The sequence below is a fragment of the Hetaerina americana genome, unplaced genomic scaffold (assembly GCF_022747635.1).
Source record: "Hetaerina americana unplaced genomic scaffold, ioHetAmer1.1.p SCAF_2, whole genome shotgun sequence".
Lineage (NCBI taxonomy): Eukaryota > Metazoa > Arthropoda > Insecta > Odonata > Calopterygidae > Hetaerina > Hetaerina americana.
In genome coordinates this window covers 104,010,138-104,032,078 of record NW_027286763.1, presented here as the reverse complement: position 1 = coordinate 104,032,078, position 21,941 = coordinate 104,010,138, and the positions used below count along the sequence as shown (strand labels likewise).

The 21,941-nt window shown below is 33.5% G+C and overlaps 1 protein-coding gene across 2 annotated transcripts; it reads right to left on the bottom strand.

Annotated features, from left to right (window-relative positions):
• Positions 1-3,929: 3,929 nt before the first annotated feature.
• Positions 3,930-20,599, bottom strand: LOC139687775 (protein maelstrom homolog). Of its 2 annotated transcripts, XM_071585066.1 has the most exons (11): positions 20,285-20,599; positions 19,909-20,075; positions 17,038-17,236; positions 16,809-16,955; positions 13,907-14,043; positions 13,537-13,630; positions 13,161-13,327; positions 8,712-8,873; positions 8,472-8,595; positions 6,696-6,770; positions 3,930-4,670 (listed from the first exon to the last, which is right to left on the bottom strand). In XM_071585066.1, exons 2-11 carry the CDS (start codon positions 20,044-20,046, stop codon positions 4,633-4,635), a joined length of 1,281 nt encoding a protein of 426 aa, XP_071441167.1. In that variant the 5' UTR covers positions 20,047-20,075; positions 20,285-20,599; the 3' UTR covers positions 3,930-4,632. The 2 variants fall into 2 exon arrangements, with proteins under 2 accessions (XP_071441167.1, XP_071441166.1); XM_071585065.1 differs by having other exon boundaries at positions 19,909-20,599.
• Between the last annotated feature and the right edge of the window lie 1,342 nt (positions 20,600-21,941).

Here is a 21,941-nt window from a genome sequence, read left to right as displayed (position 1 = left end):
CTGTGAAGTTGCAGAGGTAACAAGGAGAAAATAAGAATGTTAGTGTCATCAGCATATAAAATGGGATGACTACCAGGTATGCTATTCAATATATTGAGTAGATCATTTATATATATTAAAAAGAGTAGGTCCAAGGATGGAACCCTGGGAAATACCTTGATTGATTATTTAAGGGGGAGAAGTATATTTTGCTCCATCTTCTTAGATAATAACATGCTTAGCTCTGTCTTGTAAATATGACATCAACCGGTGTTTTGGCCGGTCTTTAACACCAATCCTATGTAATTTTTTGGAGTAAATTAGGGTTGACAAGATCAAAGGCTTTCAATTGTTCCTGGCTCATTAAATTTATCATCCAGAGCATTGTGTAGATGATTAATTGCATCATATATGGCAGATGTGGTGGTTTTGTTCTTTAAAAAGCCATGTTGATATGGGGTCATTATACCAGAGGATTCCAAGTAACCTACCGTCGGTGGTAGGATTTTTCAAATATTTTTAAGAATTGGTTTTATATAGCGATTAGTCGATAGGAGTTGAGATCCAGAGGACTGCCTTTTTTCTTAAAAAGAGAAATTACTTTGAGGTTTTTAATGCTGAGGAGAAGATGCCCTCAATAAAGAAAGTGTTAATGAGATGCAACAAAGGGCCCTTAACTAAATCAAAACTAAGCCTGATATGTAAAATAAAGTTAGATTTTCATCAATGCCTGCACTGCACTTACTACCACAGCTATCCACAACAACTTACTGCACTACCACAGCTATTCACAACAATTTTAAGCTCGTTTACGGAACGAGGGAAGAGGAAAAATGAGGTGGATATGTTAAAAATTCTTTAATAATTCAACTGATTAGTAGGTTGGTCAAGAGATGGAAGAGCAGTAAAAAAGATTATTGAAATCTGTTGCAGCTTTACTTGGGTCAGCCGTATGATAAGGTTGGGACATGGATAATTGATTCTTATTTCTTCCCGACTTAAATAATAATATCTAAGAAGTGGAAATACCCCAAAAATATCAAGTTATGGATAGAATAAAATCAACCAAAAGAAGTTTTAACAAGATTTCTCTAACCATTATACCATATCTTAACTTTTTTGTTCCTGTATATGCCATTCCTGTGGGAATGTTCTGATTAGCTTATGAGTACAACAGTAATGTTGACATGGGCAGAAAAGGTGTTGATCATCAGCTACGTGAGTATTCTCCTGGAGATGCCCCAAACATTCAGCCAATTGCTTTATCAATGTCATATAGAGCTACACCTTAACTGCTTGAATATCATTATTAGGTACCTCTTTTTGATAGTTTTTCCATCTCATATAAAACTTCCAATTAGTGTCATGAATTATACTACATACTAATATCATTGTAGTGCATGCACTTAAGTATGTCATTAATATTTTTGATAAACATGCGTATGTAAATAGCTTTACACAAATTTATTTATATAACTGAATGCATAAAATATTCATTGAATATTGGTATGAATCCTAAATCGTAGGAGAGGTATGATGCATGTCATTTCTTGTACAAAAGACTCCGGGCACTTGGTTGCATAAAAAAAACAAAATCACAGTGATTTGCTGAATTTCAGATGTGATTGAATTTCTATCATTGCTGCGAACATTAGTCCAACAGGTCAAAGGTCCTTAGTTCAAGTCCCCGTCAAGTACACTTGTTTTCTGATTAGAATATACTCCCTCTTCATTAGTAATATCCACAAGGCTTCATCAAATGAGCAGTGGAGAAATACTAAAAATGAAAGCTTCAGGAAATGTGTTATTTTGCATTCTTAGCACCTCACCTTAAACATTTGAAACATCTGTAGGGAAGAATCTTGACTTCTGATTAAAACAAGATAGAGAGGAAAGTTGCCCATTTCATGAGGATGCATTATGAATTAACAGAAATATCAAAATATTTCAGGAAATGACAATGCTGGGGGTCAGGAAACACAGAGATTACATATCAGGCTTAAATAATTGAAGAAATACCATTTGTATGAGTTAAATGCTGACATAGAGGGTACAGTGTTAGACCTGGATGACCTAAGTGAGACTGCATCAAGAAGTCAAAGAAAATGGATATAAAACCAGTAATTAATCCAAGGGTAGAACGCATCTTGTACTTGGCACAATAGCATGTGAAATTGTCAACAAGGTGATGAGGGGAGGCAGTTCCTTTCTCTGTCCTGTATGTGATTTCCTGGAATGATCTAGTACCTAAAAAATCACTCAGTTTGGGTGAGGCCAGGGGTGCCCGGAGGCAACACCCAGAATTGTACCTGGACCCTCCTATCAGAAGCCTGTAACTCTAGCCTGGATTACCATGCCCATGAAATTGATACAAGGGCTCTTTGTCTCAGCCACTATTCAGAACTATAACAATTATTTGCCAACTTGCCAACAGTGCGTCTAGTAAATCCCAATTTTTTATATGCTTGCCCACAGACTTTACATATGTGAGTGCCCCAAGTTATGTCTTTAGTGAATGTGACACCTTCGTATTTTACCGTAGCAACTACTTCTAGGTCAACTCCAGCTAATTTGTAAACAAATCCTGTTGCTCTTTTAAATAAATTTACCACCGAACATTTATTATGATTTAATAACAATCCCCAGTTAGATCACCATATAGTAATGCAATCTAAATCCTGCGCTAGAATAAAATGATCCTCATCTTCAGATATCTCCTGATAAATCACCCTGTCATCCGCAAGCATCCTAATCTTACTTTTCACCTTGAGGTGCAAATTCTTAACAAAAATCAAGAATAGCAACGCTGCCCTGAGGTACCCCCAAGGTGACTCGTATGCTGTCAGAACTAGTGTCAAGGATCACCCTCTGCTTCATCATGCTTAACCGAATCAAATGATCTGGACAAGTCAAAGAATACTCCATTACTTTTTGCTTGGAGTTAATTTGTTGCATGATGGTGTCATGTGCATTGAAAATTGCGTTCTGTTGACTTTCCTTTTCTAAAACCAAATCATTTAGGGGATAGCAGGTTATAACTTCAAGGAATTCCATTTGTATTTTGTTGAACACATTCTCTAATATTTTTCCTAGCCGGGGCATTATTGATATAGGTCGATAATTTCCCACATCTTTTCTTTCATCTTTGTTTTTATATATTGGTATTACCTTGGATACTTTGAGGGAATCAGGATAGATACCATCACTCTGACTCTGATTTACAAGGGGGAGTAAGGGACTTAAAATCTTATCTGCACAGTTATGTATTATTTTTCCTGATATACCATTTATATCTGTTGAGGCTTTCTTCCCTACCTAGAGAATATGTGAGCAAAGCTCTGATAAGTTGCATGGTTTAAGAAAAGTAGACTCGAAAGATGCAGCAAAGGAGATATTGATATCATGAGGATATTGTGCATTAACCATAGGTATGCACAGGAGTGCTTGTTCAGTTACTTCAGTTGACTAGCCACCACCATTCTGACTTTTTTAAATTTTAATACTTTAATACAACACTTGTTTCCTAATGATATGACTGAAGTGACATACGATATCTACAATAAACTAACAGTGATGACTTAAATGTGTTGAATAACAATTGCAAGTGCCTTCTGGATTTCAGCTATTTACCAGTAAATTTCCATGGCAATTTAGATCTAAACTTGAATATCACTCATACATTTTTTACAAATCATCTCAAACTCAATGATTACCCATTTCATACATGCACAGTTATTAAGTCATTTAAGGAAAATTCCACGTTAAATAAATACTATCACTTGAACCATATCAAGTTTGGGCAGTCACCATATTTGTCTTATTACAGGATTGTAAATTGATTTAATATGGACAATGGTGTAAATGGCAAAATAACAAGATAAGGTAATAGGAGAGGTATTTTATTAATTTTTTAAAATTATTTAATAAAGTTTAAAAAATTGACTCTTCCATTTCATATACAAAAATACGCAATGTATTTATATTTTTAAATATATATATGTATGTATGTGTATGTATACATATATTTATTTATTTAAATATATATATACATACATATACACACACATACATACATACATTTATAATATACACATGCACACTTCTTGAAAAATATTTTTTGGTTCTTTTAAAATTATTTGTTATGTTATCTAATCACTGCAGAAACCATCACAGCAATTATAAACATCTTGAGAGAGATTTTCCCCAAAGTCATATCTCCAAGGACATTTGTTAACACTTTACATTTTGTATCTCAACAAACATAGTCAAACGTCAAGTTATTTGAAAACAGACATTATAAGAAACCATAAATGCAATAGTAATCCCGACAGCATTGATTACAAAACAAATTGAATGAGAATTTGAGAGATCTCATCAACCAGAATGCTCACCTGTAACAAATACTATATAATGAAAAACAGATATTATAAAATGACTTTACCATGTCATTGGGCGAACACAAACTTGCTGGAATGGCCATGGATAAAGAATAATGAATTTGTTATTTGACTACAATTTTCCATCGACCTTCATGGCTCATTGGTAGACAAATAAAATAAAATTGCATAATATGCGGTTGATTCATCTATCAAGAAAGTGATGAGAATTAACCCTTAAAATCTGCGACAGCAATGAAGATCAATTTTCATAATTTTATGAAGGTCTGCTGAACTTTGCACCAATTCTCTTGCCTGCAAAATAAAATTATAAAGATATTATTTTGGGTATCCACTATTAGCACAACATTTCATACATCAAATAAATCCAGTGCCAGTATAAAATTTCATTTTGTTCTCCATAGATTCGATATAAATACATTCATCATAGTCGTCTATCAGAAACATTTGCATTGTACAAAAGATACATTATAAGTGAGACCATGAGCTTCACAAACTTTCTTTCTGGCCTTTAAAGCATTTTTCAAAATACCATAGTTTGCATGAAACAGTTTACTTTTGCATGCACCGAATTTAAGTTTAATAAAACTGAAAAAAATCCAATAATTACATCAATATTTGGTCTTTTAATGAAAATTAAATGCTAAAAAAAAATGAATTTGGTAGTGCAGTTTCAATGGTAAATAATATGGAATTCAAATTTGAATTATTACAAAAGCCACCTTATCCACCAGATTTAGATTCCCTCGGTGCCTTATTATTTCCAAACTTTATTAAATGGCTTGGGAAAAACAATTCACATGAAATGCGGAGGTCATCACCAACACAAATGCCTATTTTTAGGACCTTCCAAAAATCCTAATATTTAAATAACTTAAAAAAGTTGGAGAAATGCTAGGAAAAGTACATAGAGCTTAAGGATATTGTGTTGAAAAATAAAAGAAATCTACCTGAAATAATGTTCTTTTATTTTTTCCTAAGGACTCGCGTATCATGTTTTATCCTCCCATTTCAGATCAGACAGTTTTTTTAAACGTACCTAACTAGGAACATAGATCTCAGCTTAAAACTTTACAAGTATCTTCACCTGATTTATGATGTTCAAATTTGAGTGTTATTTTCTAGAACCACTTTTATATTCCATTTACGTTAAACTGTTTGACTACAATAAGAACTATAAAAATAATTAAGCATGTGAATTGGAAGTTACAAAAGCACATCAAAAGAATTGCCGATCTGTTAACTATGTAACGAAGGTCATTTTGATGAACAAGACATTCATTTGCTTCTTGAGGCAGTCGTAATTTACAATAGTCTAGGAAAAATGATGAATTAATAAAAAACAGTTTTCAATTATCTCTAGAGAAACTCGCAGGCAAAATGTATTTTTTGGCAACGTACAACAGTGTGGCCAACTCGTCACACCATTATAAACCATCAGGACTATATGACCAGACTCGGTCTGGATTGAGTGTTTGTCTAGATTAAGCCAGCCTGGATTGGCGAGATTTTACTGTAAACATGTTCAGCATATTAAGATTTAATATACAAAAAAATCAAGCTTCAAAATTTATATGTTGAACTATTTGAAAATGTTATCAACACATTATTTTTTATTAGCTCTTCATTTTTTTTTACTAAAAACAAATAATTTATATGCAAGTGATTACACTCTATATTTATGACCAGAGTTGCTTTTTTATTGTTTTACAGCTGCCCTCTCAAAAGCAGTCATTTCCCGAAAGCAGTCAAATTTTGATGAATAATATTCACTTATAGTCTTTATATCTTTGAAAACGTAACCCGGTCAAATATTTATTTTTCCGCAAAGTAAATGTGCTCTAATATCAAGCAAATACTAAAACCAAAGATTTATTTCAGTCGCAAAATATGATAAAATTTTTAGTATACAGAAAAGCCAGGGATACTTTTTAAAGCGGTGACAATTTTTTTTCTTAGGCACAAAGTATTTTCACATTTTAAGTGAACCAAACAAGTGCTAAACAATTGAATGTACAAATCTAAAGTTAATCATGTAAATGGTCAGAAAAATTTGCCAATAATAGTATGCAAATCATTTTTGAGGAGAGAAAATTTACAGTTCAATATTTTCACTCATTTCTCCTTAAAAACATTCATAATTACTTCCTGTAACTAATTTGCCAATCAAAAATGTTTCACTAATTTATCGGATAATTTTCACTTTGATAACAATTTCAACAACTTTATACGTGATAATGTAAAAGAGTATCTAAGATTTAACCACATCTCCTCATATCATTAGCACTTCCAGCAAAGTGAAAAAAACTTTTCTCGAACCTATTGGTGGAAACTGCCAATCGTTGAACTCCGGTGGTCCATCTTCCTTTGCCATCAACTGAGATACAGCAATACCTGAAAGTAAATATAGAAATTCACATGAGTAACCTCTTTTGCTCTACACAAAATGATACGTTCATTCAATGAAACTTGGACTACAGAAACATAACTAGAAGTATCTATTCTTTTCTAAGTGTATCCCTTCAAATACCCAAAACAAATTTACATGCAATATTTTGAAACATTGGAATTTTGATTCTTCAGGGTTCTTTAAAAACAATGCAGTGTAAAATTTAATTACATTAACTATATATAACGATGAATCACAAAAGAAGAGTAGAAATAAAGGTACGGGAAATTGTGTGTTATGAAGCTATCCACCCAGAAATGCCCATAAAACAGTCTGTTTCTGTTTACATCCCATAAGGTCTGCTGTGTACTTTTGTAAAAATGACTTCGAAGTTAAGCTCCTTGAGTGTGACACTGGTTTGTACAAAAATATTGGAATACATTATTAAACATTCCTCCACTATATTTTAATAAAATAGGTTATCGACTAGAAGATAGCCGAAACCTATCAGTCCAAGTTGTCAAATTTTAGGAAACAAAACCGGCTTGCTATGCACAAATCAACATACTGATTAACATAAAATCTGCAACAGAAAACATTTTCCTTGCCATCAGACCAAAATTCCTACGAGAACATAAATGATGGCTTGTGGGCTGTTGTGTTGGAAGTAAGTAGAATCAAAAACAGAAAAAGGTCAAATTAAGGGATGGAAAATGGCAATATAGTATACAAACATGCACCTTTGAAACAAGAGCTGCACATTATTTTGGAGTTTAATCTGGTAAATAGTAGGAATCATTAAAAATTAGATGTCTATGTTGCCAGAACAGAGGGACTCAATCTTTTGAAAACAAAATATATGCTTTACATAACATGTGAGTAACATAGGAACGAATCCTAGGTCAAGGGTGCATTCTATTATCGGAAAAGTACAGTTTCTAAAGAAACTGTGGGAGATGCCGCAACAGTAACTTTTAACGGAGTCATCCGCTAATGTGCATTTCAATGCAACAATTTCAGAGTTTAAAAACCATTCGCCTTGACTGGGATTCGAATCCAGATGCCTCAATATCCGATCAAGTGCTTTAGCCACAACTACGAATGCCTGTGACATTGTATGTACGGTATTTCGTCTCAACATCTTGTTCCTTTAAAAGCCCCAAAATTTCAGAGTTTAAGAGGACATCTCGATAGCTCAACCGGCTAAAGCACTTGACTAGATATTGAGGGATCTGGGTTCGAATCCCGGTCAAGGCGAATGATTTTTACACTCTGAAATTGTTGCATTGAAGTACAGTTTCTTCGGCATAACATATTTTTTCTCAATGGGATCTCATATAAAAATTTTGGGACACGTGTATAATAAAATATAGATTTAAAGATTCCTTTTTTAAAATTACATTATCACGGTGCAATCCTATAAATCATATTCCCATTCGAAACCCCTTTATGCTTCTATCTCCCTTCCCAAGACTGCATTTTGGCTTGTGAGGTTCAAATGTAAACGTAATGACTACCCATGTAGCAATAGAAAAAAATGCTTGTGTATTCAATGATATTAAACTCAGAGAATAACCATTACATCAATCTATTGGATTTTCGCTTTTCTAAATCTGAACTTGATTCAGTGGCATTAAAATATTAAAAGTTTCAGCAAAAAAATGTACGACTCCATATAAATGCAATGATAAGGTAATTGAAAATACCCATTGATTTAGGCTGTCTCAATGGCTTGACATCACTTGTCCCTGCTGAAGTACTTGTACATCCAGTTGCTTTAGCATCATCAGCCACCACCTTCTTCTTTCTGGTCGAAATCATTTGAAACTCCTGAGAACCAAAAATATATCTATTAGTAATATTCTGCAAGTACATATTTTTCAAATATGTGAACAATGAACCAGAGTTTAAACAGAAGTACAAGTCTCAAGACTTATCAGTGTTACCTCCAATGGCTTGTCATTCCAATATTTATCAGTTGATGGAAGATGCCGGCCAGGTAATAACGTAACATTCAAGTCCCTGCAGCAATGATCAGCAATATGGAAACCCCATCTCTTCACTCTAGATTGACTGCAGTACTGAGGTGCCTCTGAGCCTTCATGCCACTGATATGGAATATTAGGAACAATTATTAATAAAATAAAATCACTGCTATATTAATATTTCCCGTGGTATATAACATTTCAATCAATATGAATTGAAAGATTTTTTTATCCTAAAATAACCCAAGTTGTGGTAGTTCATAGGGGAGGGAACTGCCAGATGGGGTCGTTTGCAGTAATAGGGACAAATTCGGATTTGGCTGAGAGATGATTTTCCGGAAATGGAAAAAGGGCAGAGAGAAACCAGCTGCTGGAATTAGCATACTCTATTAAAAAAAGGCATGAAGGGATCTGACTTCTCATGCCATAACTAACATACTCCACTTGAAGTACTCCTCGCATAGGACCCCAAAAAAGGGATCAGGATACCAAAGAAAAATGCTCCCATCATTGCATTAGAAGCTGGACCATCAGGATGGGAAGCCACCATCCCAATTACCAATGTACCCACAGCACTCCATAATTATTCACCATATATAGTTAAGGCATTTGCCTTTACCGCAAAATGTATTTATTTTTGTATAACGATGAAAGGTGACACAACCACGACCAGAAATTAAAGTTACTTCACTGCCAGATCTGAATTAAAAAGGAATAAGTTTACAAATACAAATATTTACCAGAATTTTTATACAATGAGAATATGAAGAAATAATGTAGCTTATTTTGTAGTTACAAATAATTATGGTCAAATCCAAGCACCTCGACCATACACACTGCAAAACACTAAGATGCATATCCAAAGTATTCCAAAAATATTCAGCACAGATATTTTGGACATTTGCCTTCATGTTGAGATTCATTTATATTTGTATTATGGCAAATGATAAAATGAAGATGATGAGGAATAAAAGTTATTTCATTACCGGTTTATAATTAACAATGATTACTTTATAATTAAAAATATTCAGATCATTTTTATACTTAAAGAATAAGAAAATATTTTTCAGCCTATCTTGCAGCTACAAATAATTATGGTCAAATCCATGCGTCTCAACCATATAAAAGGCAAAATCCTATAAACATACCAATTTAACAGGATAGCTGAGTAGGCCAAACACACTACAGGAAAAACATAGAAAAATGTGACAGTTGACAAATGAATTGAATACCATGAGTTTAGTCAGACCACTTCAGATTGATAAGAGCTATTAGGAAAATAAAATATAACCATGTCACATGGTTTTGGTTAATTATATCACTTTTCTCTAACATGAAGGGCAAAAAAAATCATGCATCATAATTATGAAATCTATTACACAGCATGTTGGCTGAAACTTGATATATGCATGTGTAATTTATGGCTCATGACTGCATTATTCCGCCCTTAATTTTGATTGGAAGAGAAGGTCGATAAAGAGAGCAAAATGCACCTCCTCTCCCTTTTTCCAAACAGGTACCTCACAGGATCTCTTCAATTTTCAAATGGATGACATTGATATTGATTGAGATATTTTTTTTATCATGCTGTATTGGCTATTGAATTGTTGTCACAGGAAAAGTGGGAGTGAATGTTACAAAGTGAAAGCATTACGGAATGAACAGTGCAATAGTGCATGGAAAACATTAGAAAGTTTCCTGTAAACTTTACTTGATACGTGTCTACACTGAACGGGATCAGCATATGCACATATGTGGATGTCACAGCCACAATACTATATACTGTAGGCAGATTCTATGGTTCAAAAATATTAAACACCAAATGATAAGTTAAACATCATCAAATTCCAGTGCATCTGCATTATCACGATGACCTGATGAGGAATAAATATCAACTAAAGCCTTCATGGCCTTTTTTGATAGAGCCAAATATGACCATCAAATCAAATAATGATTATTAAGGCAGCCATGGAGGACAATCAGTAATAGGGCGGTGGTAGTGAGAATGGGAGAGTTGGAGAGAGAATAGACGCAAAGCACATACAAGTCAAGTGTTAGATGAAGACTTAAAATAATATTCTCAGCACATATTTTTGAGGAATCAAAAATTGACTATGGATAGCTGTTTCTGAAACATAACAGCCAAATCCTAATGCTGCTTGTTCTGTCAGCACTTGGACTGAACCATTCATACTAATCCACATCAAGAATTTGACTTTTATTGAAAAATGTGGCATACTCCTTGTGTGACAGACCAACTATGTTTATCCAGTGAATAATAATAAATGAATATCCATCTAGCCTCAGTAAAAAAACCTAAAAGTTGGCTATAAAAAATTTCCAATTCAGCTTTGCTTATTTATTCCATTAATTATGTAAAATGATTCTTATTTGCAGAAATTAAAATTATATTTTTCAATACACTTTTCCTTCACAGATGCATTGTGTGATAAATGCAATCCATAGTTGAAAGTTGCATTTGACATGGTGTTATTAACCCCAAAGCTTAAGGCAGAACAAAATTCACACATTCACATGTTGCTAGCTTCCCACATTACCCTGCAAACAGAAAGTCGCCCCATGTGGATGGCAATGCTCAAAGGCATCACATGGAATTTGAGGTCAGTAGTGAACGCTCCCTAACCATGGGACTATTTCACCTGCACATGAATTGACATTAATTGAGTCATACTCATTATGATGCTGTGCAATTACTAATTAAGATGTAAAATCAAAATTTAAAATAACTAATAAACCTATATGAGAAAATAAGTATTGATTTAAAATAAAAAAGTCCTCAAAATCAACAAAATTAGTTTTCTAATGCAATGTTAATGAATGGAAATAGAATTTATAACTCAATGGCAGCAATTCAACAATGAATAACTCAAAAACAAATGGCATTTTAACTCAAAGAAAGCAGTAAAATATTCCTGAATGAACATTAGCCCTCATGCATAGTAGCATCTATTAAATAAATTTATATGCTCGTAAACCTGTCAATGGCACTAAACTTTTCAAGAGCTTAGTGACTATCCTTTTAATTCTTGAATCTCAGCTAAGAATTTTATAAAACAGAAAGTTTTATAACACCTCTTTCATTTTATATCAAACAACAGAAATAAAAAAGTTTACAACCAACTCATAAGCATTTTTTAATCCGTAAGATTAAATAAAAAAGTGTTCTTGGTGGCATGTATTTTTAGGTGCAAATTTGAAGACAAGTAACTTCTGAACTACTTCACATTTTGAAGTTTGTTTGCACATTATGTGCAAAATAATGTAGGTATCGATAAGAAATTTGAAAAGTTTTAAAGTCCATGTCCAATTAGCTTTAGGTTTGTCCACATGATAATTATCGAAAAATACATAATAAGGACACAAAAGTTAAAAAAAAACCAATGATTTTACTGACACGGGCCAAAATATTCTACCTCCAGGGAAATGTTTAAACATGGAACCCTTAATAGAAATGTCTCTCATTGAACATATTGTTCATTGCTGTGTTTTTAACATTTCAAAAAATACATGAAATATTGGAACTAAGAACAACATTGGAAATTTTGAAGACAAAAAATGTCTTAATTACCCAAAGAATACAATGTGAATTTGACTTATTGATACTTTTTTTAAAAGTAATTACAACTTGAAACTGTTTTTGCAGCATGTGGAGGTTGTACTGTGTCAATAATTTTAAATCCTACTGATACATGAATAATGATTCAGATACATCCAGATCTGATGTTAACATGGATTAAACACAAAAAATGCATAATCCATCAATCATTCAAAGTAACCTTTATCTTTACCACCAATTGAAATCTTATCGTCAATGAAAAAAGTTAAAACTGGTCCAATATTGTCCAACCAGTGTTCTCTTGTTGGGCCACCCTGTAGTTCCTGTACAACTCAGGATTTCCATTTTAATGGAAATCTCTAATGGATATAAGGGCAATTGAAGTATCCATTGCGCTAAGAGATTCAGGGGTTAAACGTTAGTGTTGATTATTCCAAAAATTTACCCTTTCGGTCAATGGAAGAGGAAGAGGTTTGAAGATTCAACATTTTGACGCTTTATTTTGAGAGTATTGCGAAGCAATGTTGTGAAATCAGGCCGGGAAGGTTCTTCTGAATACTTAGAAAATTGTTTTAAATTAGATATAATAATAAAAAAACTGACCTTTGAAACACACTCATTCTGTATCAAATCATCCCATAGAAATTCCATTTCTGAATGTGAATTTTTTAAACAATGAAAAAAGCAGCAATTAGGATGATTTCTCAAGGCCTGTAATCCTCAGGATCTGCTGATTATGGCCAAGAGCGATCGTCCCAATTGATGATTTTACATCCTTATGCACTTTCTACCAAATTTTGATGAAAAAAAACATTCACAGCGGTGGAACTTACATAGCAGCATATCTCTTTGATGTAGGCAAATATGTCTGTCTCAATTTCTGTTTCCGAAATACTATAAACTGGGAATCCCTCACCTCCTGAGAATGATGCAGATTTATTCCTCAGTTCAAAGAACAGTTGAACAAAGTCATACACTTTGAATACTTGGCCTTCGTGACCTGCGGAGAGGAGTATTTACATATTAAGACTTTGAAGACTAACATGGAACAAAATACATACACTTCATGTATAAATTTACTTACACAAAAAGAAGATTAAGTGAGAATGGAAGTAAGTAAATATAGTAGAAACATTCGAAAATAACAACTGGTTTCCCAACACAAAATCATAAAAAGAACGCACTGATTAAATGATAAAAGTTACTTACCAGCAACATTAGTTAATTTTTGTAGGAAATTCATCACACACGGTTGAAATTCATTGAGCGTATAAAGAGTTAGTATTTCATCATTTGCAGAGCCCTGTAAATAGATGTTACATTTAAAGCATGGAACTGGTGAGAAATTTTTTCTTTAAAAAAAAACAGAATTCATTAGGCAATGATGCATATGGGCGAAGGTCATTTACTAACATTTGAAACCAAACACAACACTCTACCTATTCATCTGAACAGCACAATTAAGCTTTGTACATTCAACTCAACCATTTTCTGTATTCATGCACAATAACCTTCATTTCAACCACTCACATCATCATAAAATAGCGAATGCGGAATATACAGGGGAAAATGTACTTACCTCATTCACAAAACGATACAGATCTTCAAATATTTTGGCAAAATCTGATTCTCCAATGTCTGAAGGGGGAATGGGGATTCCATGTGTCTCTTCTGAGTGTTTCTGAGCTAGATACGTGTAACCAATTGGCAGGTTGCCTGCGTAAAAATTGAAATGAATATGAGATCTTCCACTTTGTAGTCTGAATGCAGAGAGACTATTGCTTCCATGGTATGGTAAGTGAACAATAATTCAGTCAAGGATAGAAAACAAGTTAAAATATAATCACTTTCTCCCTCTATTTATGATATTTGATTACCCTGCATGACAAGCTATTACCATTATTAATGCTCTCTTGACCTCTTTTAACTCCTCAGCCTATCAAAAACCAAGGGCTAACATTTAGAGAACAAAAATAACATACGTTTCACAGTTATGAATTAAAATTAAAAAAAGACACAAATATAATCCCTGCCTTTTAGCTTCCATTGCATTGGGTAATTGTTAATGCATACCACACCATTTTGTCTCTTGAATGTTTTTCAGCTAATATGATGTGGTGTACATGCACATATTTAGATATTTCCCTAGACAATAAAATGCCAAATGCATCGCCTGTTAGTGTCTTGGTTGTCCCTCATTCAAAAATATCAGGCTGGATCTTTCCCATTAACACATTCGCCATCCAGTCTGACATCAATGGTATTAGAACTTCATTTAGGCTGAATAGGGTTTTCATTTGAAGTTAAAGAAATGGGAGTGTTCAGCTCTGTCCAACTACTTACTACTTTGCTACTATAAGGTATGTGTTAGTTTGGAAATTTCAGTGAAATTACCTCAAATTTGTGTAATGAGTGACAGTTAAAGAGTAAGCCTGCCGCATTGATAGATGAGATAGATGTGAAAAATAATTTGTAAGCTTATTGTTCATGCAAACAAGCCATTTAATAATATTTTTATCATGATTAATATCAAGTTCTCCTATCTGTGGAGGACTATTATATAGATCAGGTGAAAAACCTCATTAGCTAATTTCAATTTTAAAGTATAAATGCCATTTCATGAGGACCACAGATGAGGCAGTGATTCTCTTTAATACAACACAATTTGATTGAATGCATTGTTTTCAATGTTAAAGAAAATAAATCCAAACAAAATTTTCTCATTAGTTTAGCAATAATGTTTGTTATTAGTATAGGAGTCAATGAAAAGAGAAAAAGGAAAGAAGACTGCTACGAAGGGCATTAGAATAAAATCAGACCAGAAAAGAGCATCTTACCGAGAACAGACTCGGAGAAAGTTTGTTGATATAAACTTTAATGAGGTACATAAACCCATGAAAATTATATTCCTGAAATTCTTTCATTGATTCAACTCATTCAACCGAATGTATTAATTAAAAACATGATACAACCTTGGCTTGAAATAGCTTAAGGAAGTGAAAGTGGATGTTGGAAATAATACATATTTCATGCGCGGATGTTGATGATGTAATACAAGCCGCAAGAAGTTGCTTAACAAAATCCAAACAAACCTGAGGACTGTGAGAGTGAACAAGCTCAAGGAAGTGAAGTAACAATTGACAACAATATTTCATGCACAATGTAACAATATATGAATTGATTTCACTAAAAAAAAATCATGACGAGAAAGTTCCTTTTAAGCCAGAGCCACTTTGGAAAGTATCAAGTTGGAATATCATGTTCACTGGCCACATTTTAAACACAAATAATCTCAGCATATGTTTTTTCAGTCTCCTACCTACCCTCATAATTCACCAGGAATCACTGCCTGCTTTAAACTATAGTTGGAGCTCAGCTGAGTGATTTCCCCAATTGATGGGACAAGTGCACTTATTAAACAATTGAAGATGTCCACCACAGTAGGCGTTTCTGATGGCAGAGTTTCCTAATGCACAGAAAATAGACATTTTGGAAGAAGTACTATTTTGAATGTAGTTGCTGAGCTTGTGTAAATATGAAATGTTTTCTCCTCTCTCCAGGAAGAGTTATCTGTGAAAATCACTTATTAAGTCGCTGAAAATGATTCATTGTGGGACTGCCTTATCCCCAGAAGCAATGTAATTAATATTGAAAGAAATGGCCAAAAACGTTAAATGTGTATCATACAGCTTGGTGTAATAACAGCATAACTTATATAAAATATATCAATTCAAATCACATATATAATCCTCAAAGACTAAAATCAAACTTTTCCATGTCACCATTTAACAAACAAAATTTCAAACCTAAATTTAAAAACAAATATTACATTAAAATAGCATAATTTGGCAATGGGTAGACAATACACTAATGTACCTAATATTTTGCATGCATAATATTATTATTGGTATTCTATCAATTAACCCCTCAGGGCCGTTCCTCAGTATGCGATGTCTCACATTCCACAGGCCTGCTCCCTCTGTTTTGAATTATTTTCTGCAGTACCATCGATTTTTTTTAATATCTATGGTTGCCCTAAGCCTCATAGATAATGATTCTTCCTCATCGTTCTGTTTTGGCTACATGAAAAGGCACACTGAAAGTAAGATAAATCTATCAAGTCTGTTGTTATGATATAAGCCAGTTCTTTGCATTCATGCTTTGTCCTTAGGTTCCGTTGGTCTTTAATGCTTGATATGATCTCCCAATCTAATTTCTCTGGAACCATTCATGTAACATTCTTTCTTTTTGTTTCATGGTAACAGTTACGAGGGCAAAATGCCTCACCACCATCTATAGTCTCAGTTGCTAGATTTCTTTCTTGAGAAAGAGAATTAAAAAAGCCTTGTATATAACCCCCATAATGGTTTCCAAGAGAGATAAGCTTTCTGGAGTGAAGATAACATAGAGAATTTAGAATATTGTGTTCAATTGTTACGGCTATGACATTTTATTGAGTGTAGAAAATATTTGCATTTTACCTGGAGCAACTATGGAATGATAGCATTCAGACACTCCCTCTTCCAGGGAGAAGCGTGAAACTCCTATTTCTGCAGGGATGAAGTCCTGCCCATCACATTCACAAAAGTAATTTACATGGATGAAATAAAATTTTTTCTCCAACAGACCTGGGATTTAATACACAAAAATTAGCACACAAGAAGATACCAAACATATAAATGCTAAGTATCTATAAAACTTGAATTTTACCGGTTAAACTGAGCCCTTGCACTGTGTTTTTTATTTCCTCCTTCATCCGATTACAATTCTCCACACGCTCCCTTTCCTCTCTTTCAACCTCAGACACCTGGAGGCCTGTCGTGGTAAACTTCACTTCCATTCCTTTCATCTTAAGTTTTTCTTTCTTGGCCACGTCTTCATATACCTTCTTTTCCTCAGGTGACATATTCTGAAAGAGTGAGAGCCGGGAGCAGTCTAAATTATTTAAATCAATAATAAATACCTGGATACTTCAATCATAGAATAGACATTTATAAAATATTGAAATGAACTCCTGATTATTAGTGAAAGACTTGTATTTCCCATTTTCTTTCAGCATTCACAAAAAAATTGTTCCGAGTTTCAATGAAAGGACAAATTACCATATATAACAGTTGCTTTTCACTTCCATCTTATTTGTAATGTTTTTCTTCCTTGGTTGGTGAATATATGTAGTAATATTTAATCAGCATTTGAACAATTTTGTTCTTGGATGGGTTTCGTCATGAGAAAATAAAAATGCAGGCATGGTACAAAGTAATTACATGAATTTACATCAACAAACTTACAAGTTGCCTACGACTTACAGCATATCAAAAATAACTGGTTGCCATAATGGATGGAACTGTTTTATCAATAGCATTTCTCCAAATTAAAACTCTTTCACTGGTAAAACACATGTCTCAAGAAAAACTCATTCAAAATGTTTCTATAAGTTTAACCACTGCCAAAAGATACCATGACGTACCTGGGGAGCTTAATAGGGAATCTACCTCCATGAAGAGAGACATCTCTTACCTCCATGAAGGCACAATTTCTTATCCATGCACATGAATGGAAACTGCTAATGTAGGTTATGCCCTCGCAAATTTACTAGAATCTATGAGAATAAACTACATACACGGTTTTCAGTGCAAATTGATGAATTCAATTCCAATCATACCCAATACATTGGCCAGGTTTGCCATTTTTAAAGCCAAATCGAGTTTGTTTCATAACATCTCAGTGAGAATGAGTTAAGCGATACATTATATCCTTAAACGACTTCCAAACCAGTTTCAGGCGTTATAAATATTACTGACCAAAAGTACTTAAATTTGAAAAAAAGACGAAATGGAAACTCTCTAGCGTTAAGAAATATAAATATGGTCAAACGTGAAGTGGTGTTTCCGATGTAATGGAGGAAATTATCATTGAAAGATAATTGTGTCTTCAATCGCATTAAACTTAGCAATCATATCCATAAAAATTGTTTTGCGGAATTTAAGCAATGATTGAAGGTTACATTATAACAATCATAAATAAAATAAATGGTAATGTTTCGAACACAAACGGCGAACATTCCACGGAAATTGGTCACAGTCAAACCAGCGAAAGGTGGGAATGCTTGAGCTACATAATGCTAAGTAAATAGTTATCACACGAGTTTCAGAAAACGTTTCTGTTTATGAAATACTACGGATATTTCACAACTGATCACCTCTATTAACTGGTAACAACTAACATATCATAAATCATTTGCAACAAATAAAATATTAAACATGTCAAAATCAAATCTCATCTCCCTATCATGGCGAAAAAACTCTATTTCCACTCACATCGGGCCACAAAACTGCTATGTATAATACACATTAATAACCTTTCAATACAATAATTATCATGTACATAATTTCTTGGTTTTGTCATTAGTGAGACTCTTAGTTGGAATAATCGGGTACCACTTCTAATAAAAATGAAACAGTTCAAATTTCATTTTATGGTCTCACAAGTACAGTGTCAATCGACAAATATACTTTCGTTGTACTCATAAATAGTAAATTAAAACATACCACCTTATTCAGAGGCTGAAGTTCCAACGATTAAAATTATTTACAAATCAAAAGAAATCATTAAGTATAATTTTGAAGCTGAAAACGCTTAGACGAGTATGGGTTGACCATTGTCCATCGAGCATAACATATTAATTTGTATAAGAAACTACAGTATTCAGACACACACTACAAAGAGAGTGAAAGATATTCCTGGAAATACCAAATAAGACAGCCAAATGTGGCCACACTATTACTCGAGCAATACATTTACTGCACTTCCCTTATCAATTAAAGGCTTAAATTATTAAAATTAATTTAACAAAGAAACTAAACATTTTTAAATCAATCTTTTTATTTAATTGAAAATCTTGAAAACATAATTATATCAAAGACTGTCCATAATATTGAAATGTTTATTTTGATAATGTGTATTGTAAAAAGATTAATATATTATGTGCATTTTGGTCCATTACATTGTTTAAGCTCTAAACATTTAAGATTGGCATGTGACTGACCATTATGAAGAACATAGCATTATTATAACAGTACTACTATTATGATTAAAAACCATAAAGTAAATGTGGCACTTTAGCACGAGCATCCCAAAGATAAAAAAATGTTTTTGGCCAACCCAAGGACAAAAAATAATGAATATAAATTTTCAATAAAAAATGTCAGGTTTCAAGAAATTTCCATTCTGAAAATAATGGAAGAAATTAAATCAAGCTGGAATGAATAGTATCGCCGGTAAAAATATATATTCCAAGGTGTAAATGGCAAGTAAGAAAGGGGCAAATATTTTATAATTTCTTTCTCTTCAAATGATAATGCAAATGCACCAATATCGATTTTCATTTCGGTACTACTGAACTTAACACAGGTAGTATCACGCACCTGTTACCTCTCGAAATAATATTTCACCATTTACAGTTTTTTAAATTTAAAAATGGTCAGAACTTATCACGTGGTCCTATTAACCCCCACGTAAAGGGTAACAAACGAAATTCAATGTTAAGAATGCAAGTTATCCTGAAACATATGGCTCGCTTACCTGCCACAGGGGACTACATAAAGATGCGGCATCCTTCATAGAAATAGGATCATTCGGATATTTTCTATTTCTGTCATCCCGATACTGTTCCATGAAGTAGAAGTATGCATTTTTGATAGCCTTTTTCTTGGGTGGCATTGCGAATTCAGAGCTTTCACAGAAACTTCCTAAAATGCAACGAAATATCGACAGTCTCAGATCCTGGGACAGTCAAGAGGACACTTAACAACAAGTTATCCCTTCTCACTGCCAGCCACGTTATCAGCTATTTTACCGTAACTTCTATTAATTCAATCGCTACTTCACAAAAAAATAACCAAGGGATAACAGTAACATGAAACCATATAAATTATTTGCACTAGGGTGAGATAGTTACTTTCTGAACTTTGCTCAATGTAAGTACGGCAGTTACTGACTCGTGGGTCAAGTTCAGCCAACTCAGATTGTTTTGCTTTAGGCCGCCCACTCTTTCGATTAGATATTCGACTTGCGGTCTCCGAACGATGAACTTGTCACAAAACACCTAGCAGACGACGATCGAGTACGAGATTGCCGCGTACGAGAGTAGACTTTTGTTATTCAATCCAACAAACGACAATGCAAATGTTTTTATTTCCAAAAAACATTACTCAAGTTATTTCCTAGGGCCAGGGCTTAGTTAGGGTAATGACCAGTCGTTGACAACCGTAATACGAAATAATATATCGTATGTAAGATGTATAGAAGATGGAATTCCTGTTATGCGGAAGTAATCCAACGCCAGCGTTCTCTATCAACCAAATTTATAACTATAACGGTCTATTAGAGCAGGTTTTCCAATTAAACCAGAGTTAACCAACTACGTGTGTTGCATACGAAAAGGGTACGAAGGTGTGGGATGGAAGTGATCAACACAAAAAATTAACTGAATGTTATTTCACTTTAGGAAAAATGTTTATTAATTACACATACAATCATAAAATCTAGGCTTATTATAAGTTGTTAGCAGGGAGGTAGAGCTATTATTATTAGAAATTTAATTTATTTTTACAGGCGCTTCAACAAAAAAATCTTAACACTAAAGGCATATTGATGTGACAGAAATAATATAATTAAGGTGGGTCTTCCCATACCTTGGAAAACTGACGTTTCAGTCATAAATTAATAGAAGCAAGACATTTGGTAATATTGACATAAGAGGTCAGGGAACATTTTTGTTCAACTGTTGGATCAACTGTAAAAATGGAGGTGTCATGTTGCTTTCAAAGTAAATATCTGATTATATGTTATTCCCATAAAACATTTGTTGGATGAGCTCAATTTTGAATGCTCCTTGATGACTGTAATTATTAACAAATTTTATGTGACCTTTTGTTCTTTATACACATCACCCATGGGAAAATTATCTTTGTTTTTAGATAAATTTGTCAGTCTTTTAGAAGTTATAATTGTTAAGTATCCCAATGGTATGATAATTACTACTGGTGATCTTAATATAGACATGTTGGCTAACACAACTGATAAAACTGAATTTCTGAATATTCTTCAATCTTATAACTTGTGTGTACATAATAAGGAACCCATTCGCATGACTACATAATCTTCTACCTCACTTAATGTTTTCATTTCCAATTTTGATGGTAATGAAGTAACTAATAGGACAATCCCCTCACATCTTTCTGACCATTACTCAATTGTTGCTACTTTTCTAATGAGTGTGAAACATATAGGTGAACAATTATTTTTTCTAAAAGTTCGCCCTGTGCAAAGACAGAGCTAACAAAGGCAATACAATGAAATAACCGAATATTTTACCCTATTACCAAAATGTTGAGAGGTTTGTGTACAAAGTTACCTAATTTGAGAGAATCTGTTCTAAACTGTGATTTCGATGTAATAGCCCTCACCGAGACTTAGCTTAATTCCAATATTTTAAGTAGTGAACCTTGGTGACTTTAACATCTACAGGAAAGATCGAAGTGGTTTTACCAGCTTGAAATGCAGTGGTGGAGGAGTCCTGATTGCTGTGAGATTTTAATATCTGTGCAATTTAG

What these genes read in the sequence shown, in the direction of transcription:
- LOC139687775 (XM_071585065.1), bottom strand. Translation starts at nt 20,046, where the DNA reads ATGCCACCCAAGAAAAAGGCTATCAAAAATGCATACTTCTACTTCATG. An exon ending in TCATTCCATAGTTGCTCCAG is followed by an intron (nt 14,044 to 16,808) that starts GTAAAATGCAAA and finishes ATTTTTACGCAG; the next exon opens with GCAACCTGCCAATTGGTTAC. An exon ending in GAGACAGCCTAAATCAATGG is followed by an intron (nt 6,771 to 8,471) that starts GTATTTTCAATT and finishes ATTTACTTTCAG; the next exon opens with GTATTGCTGTATCTCAGTTG.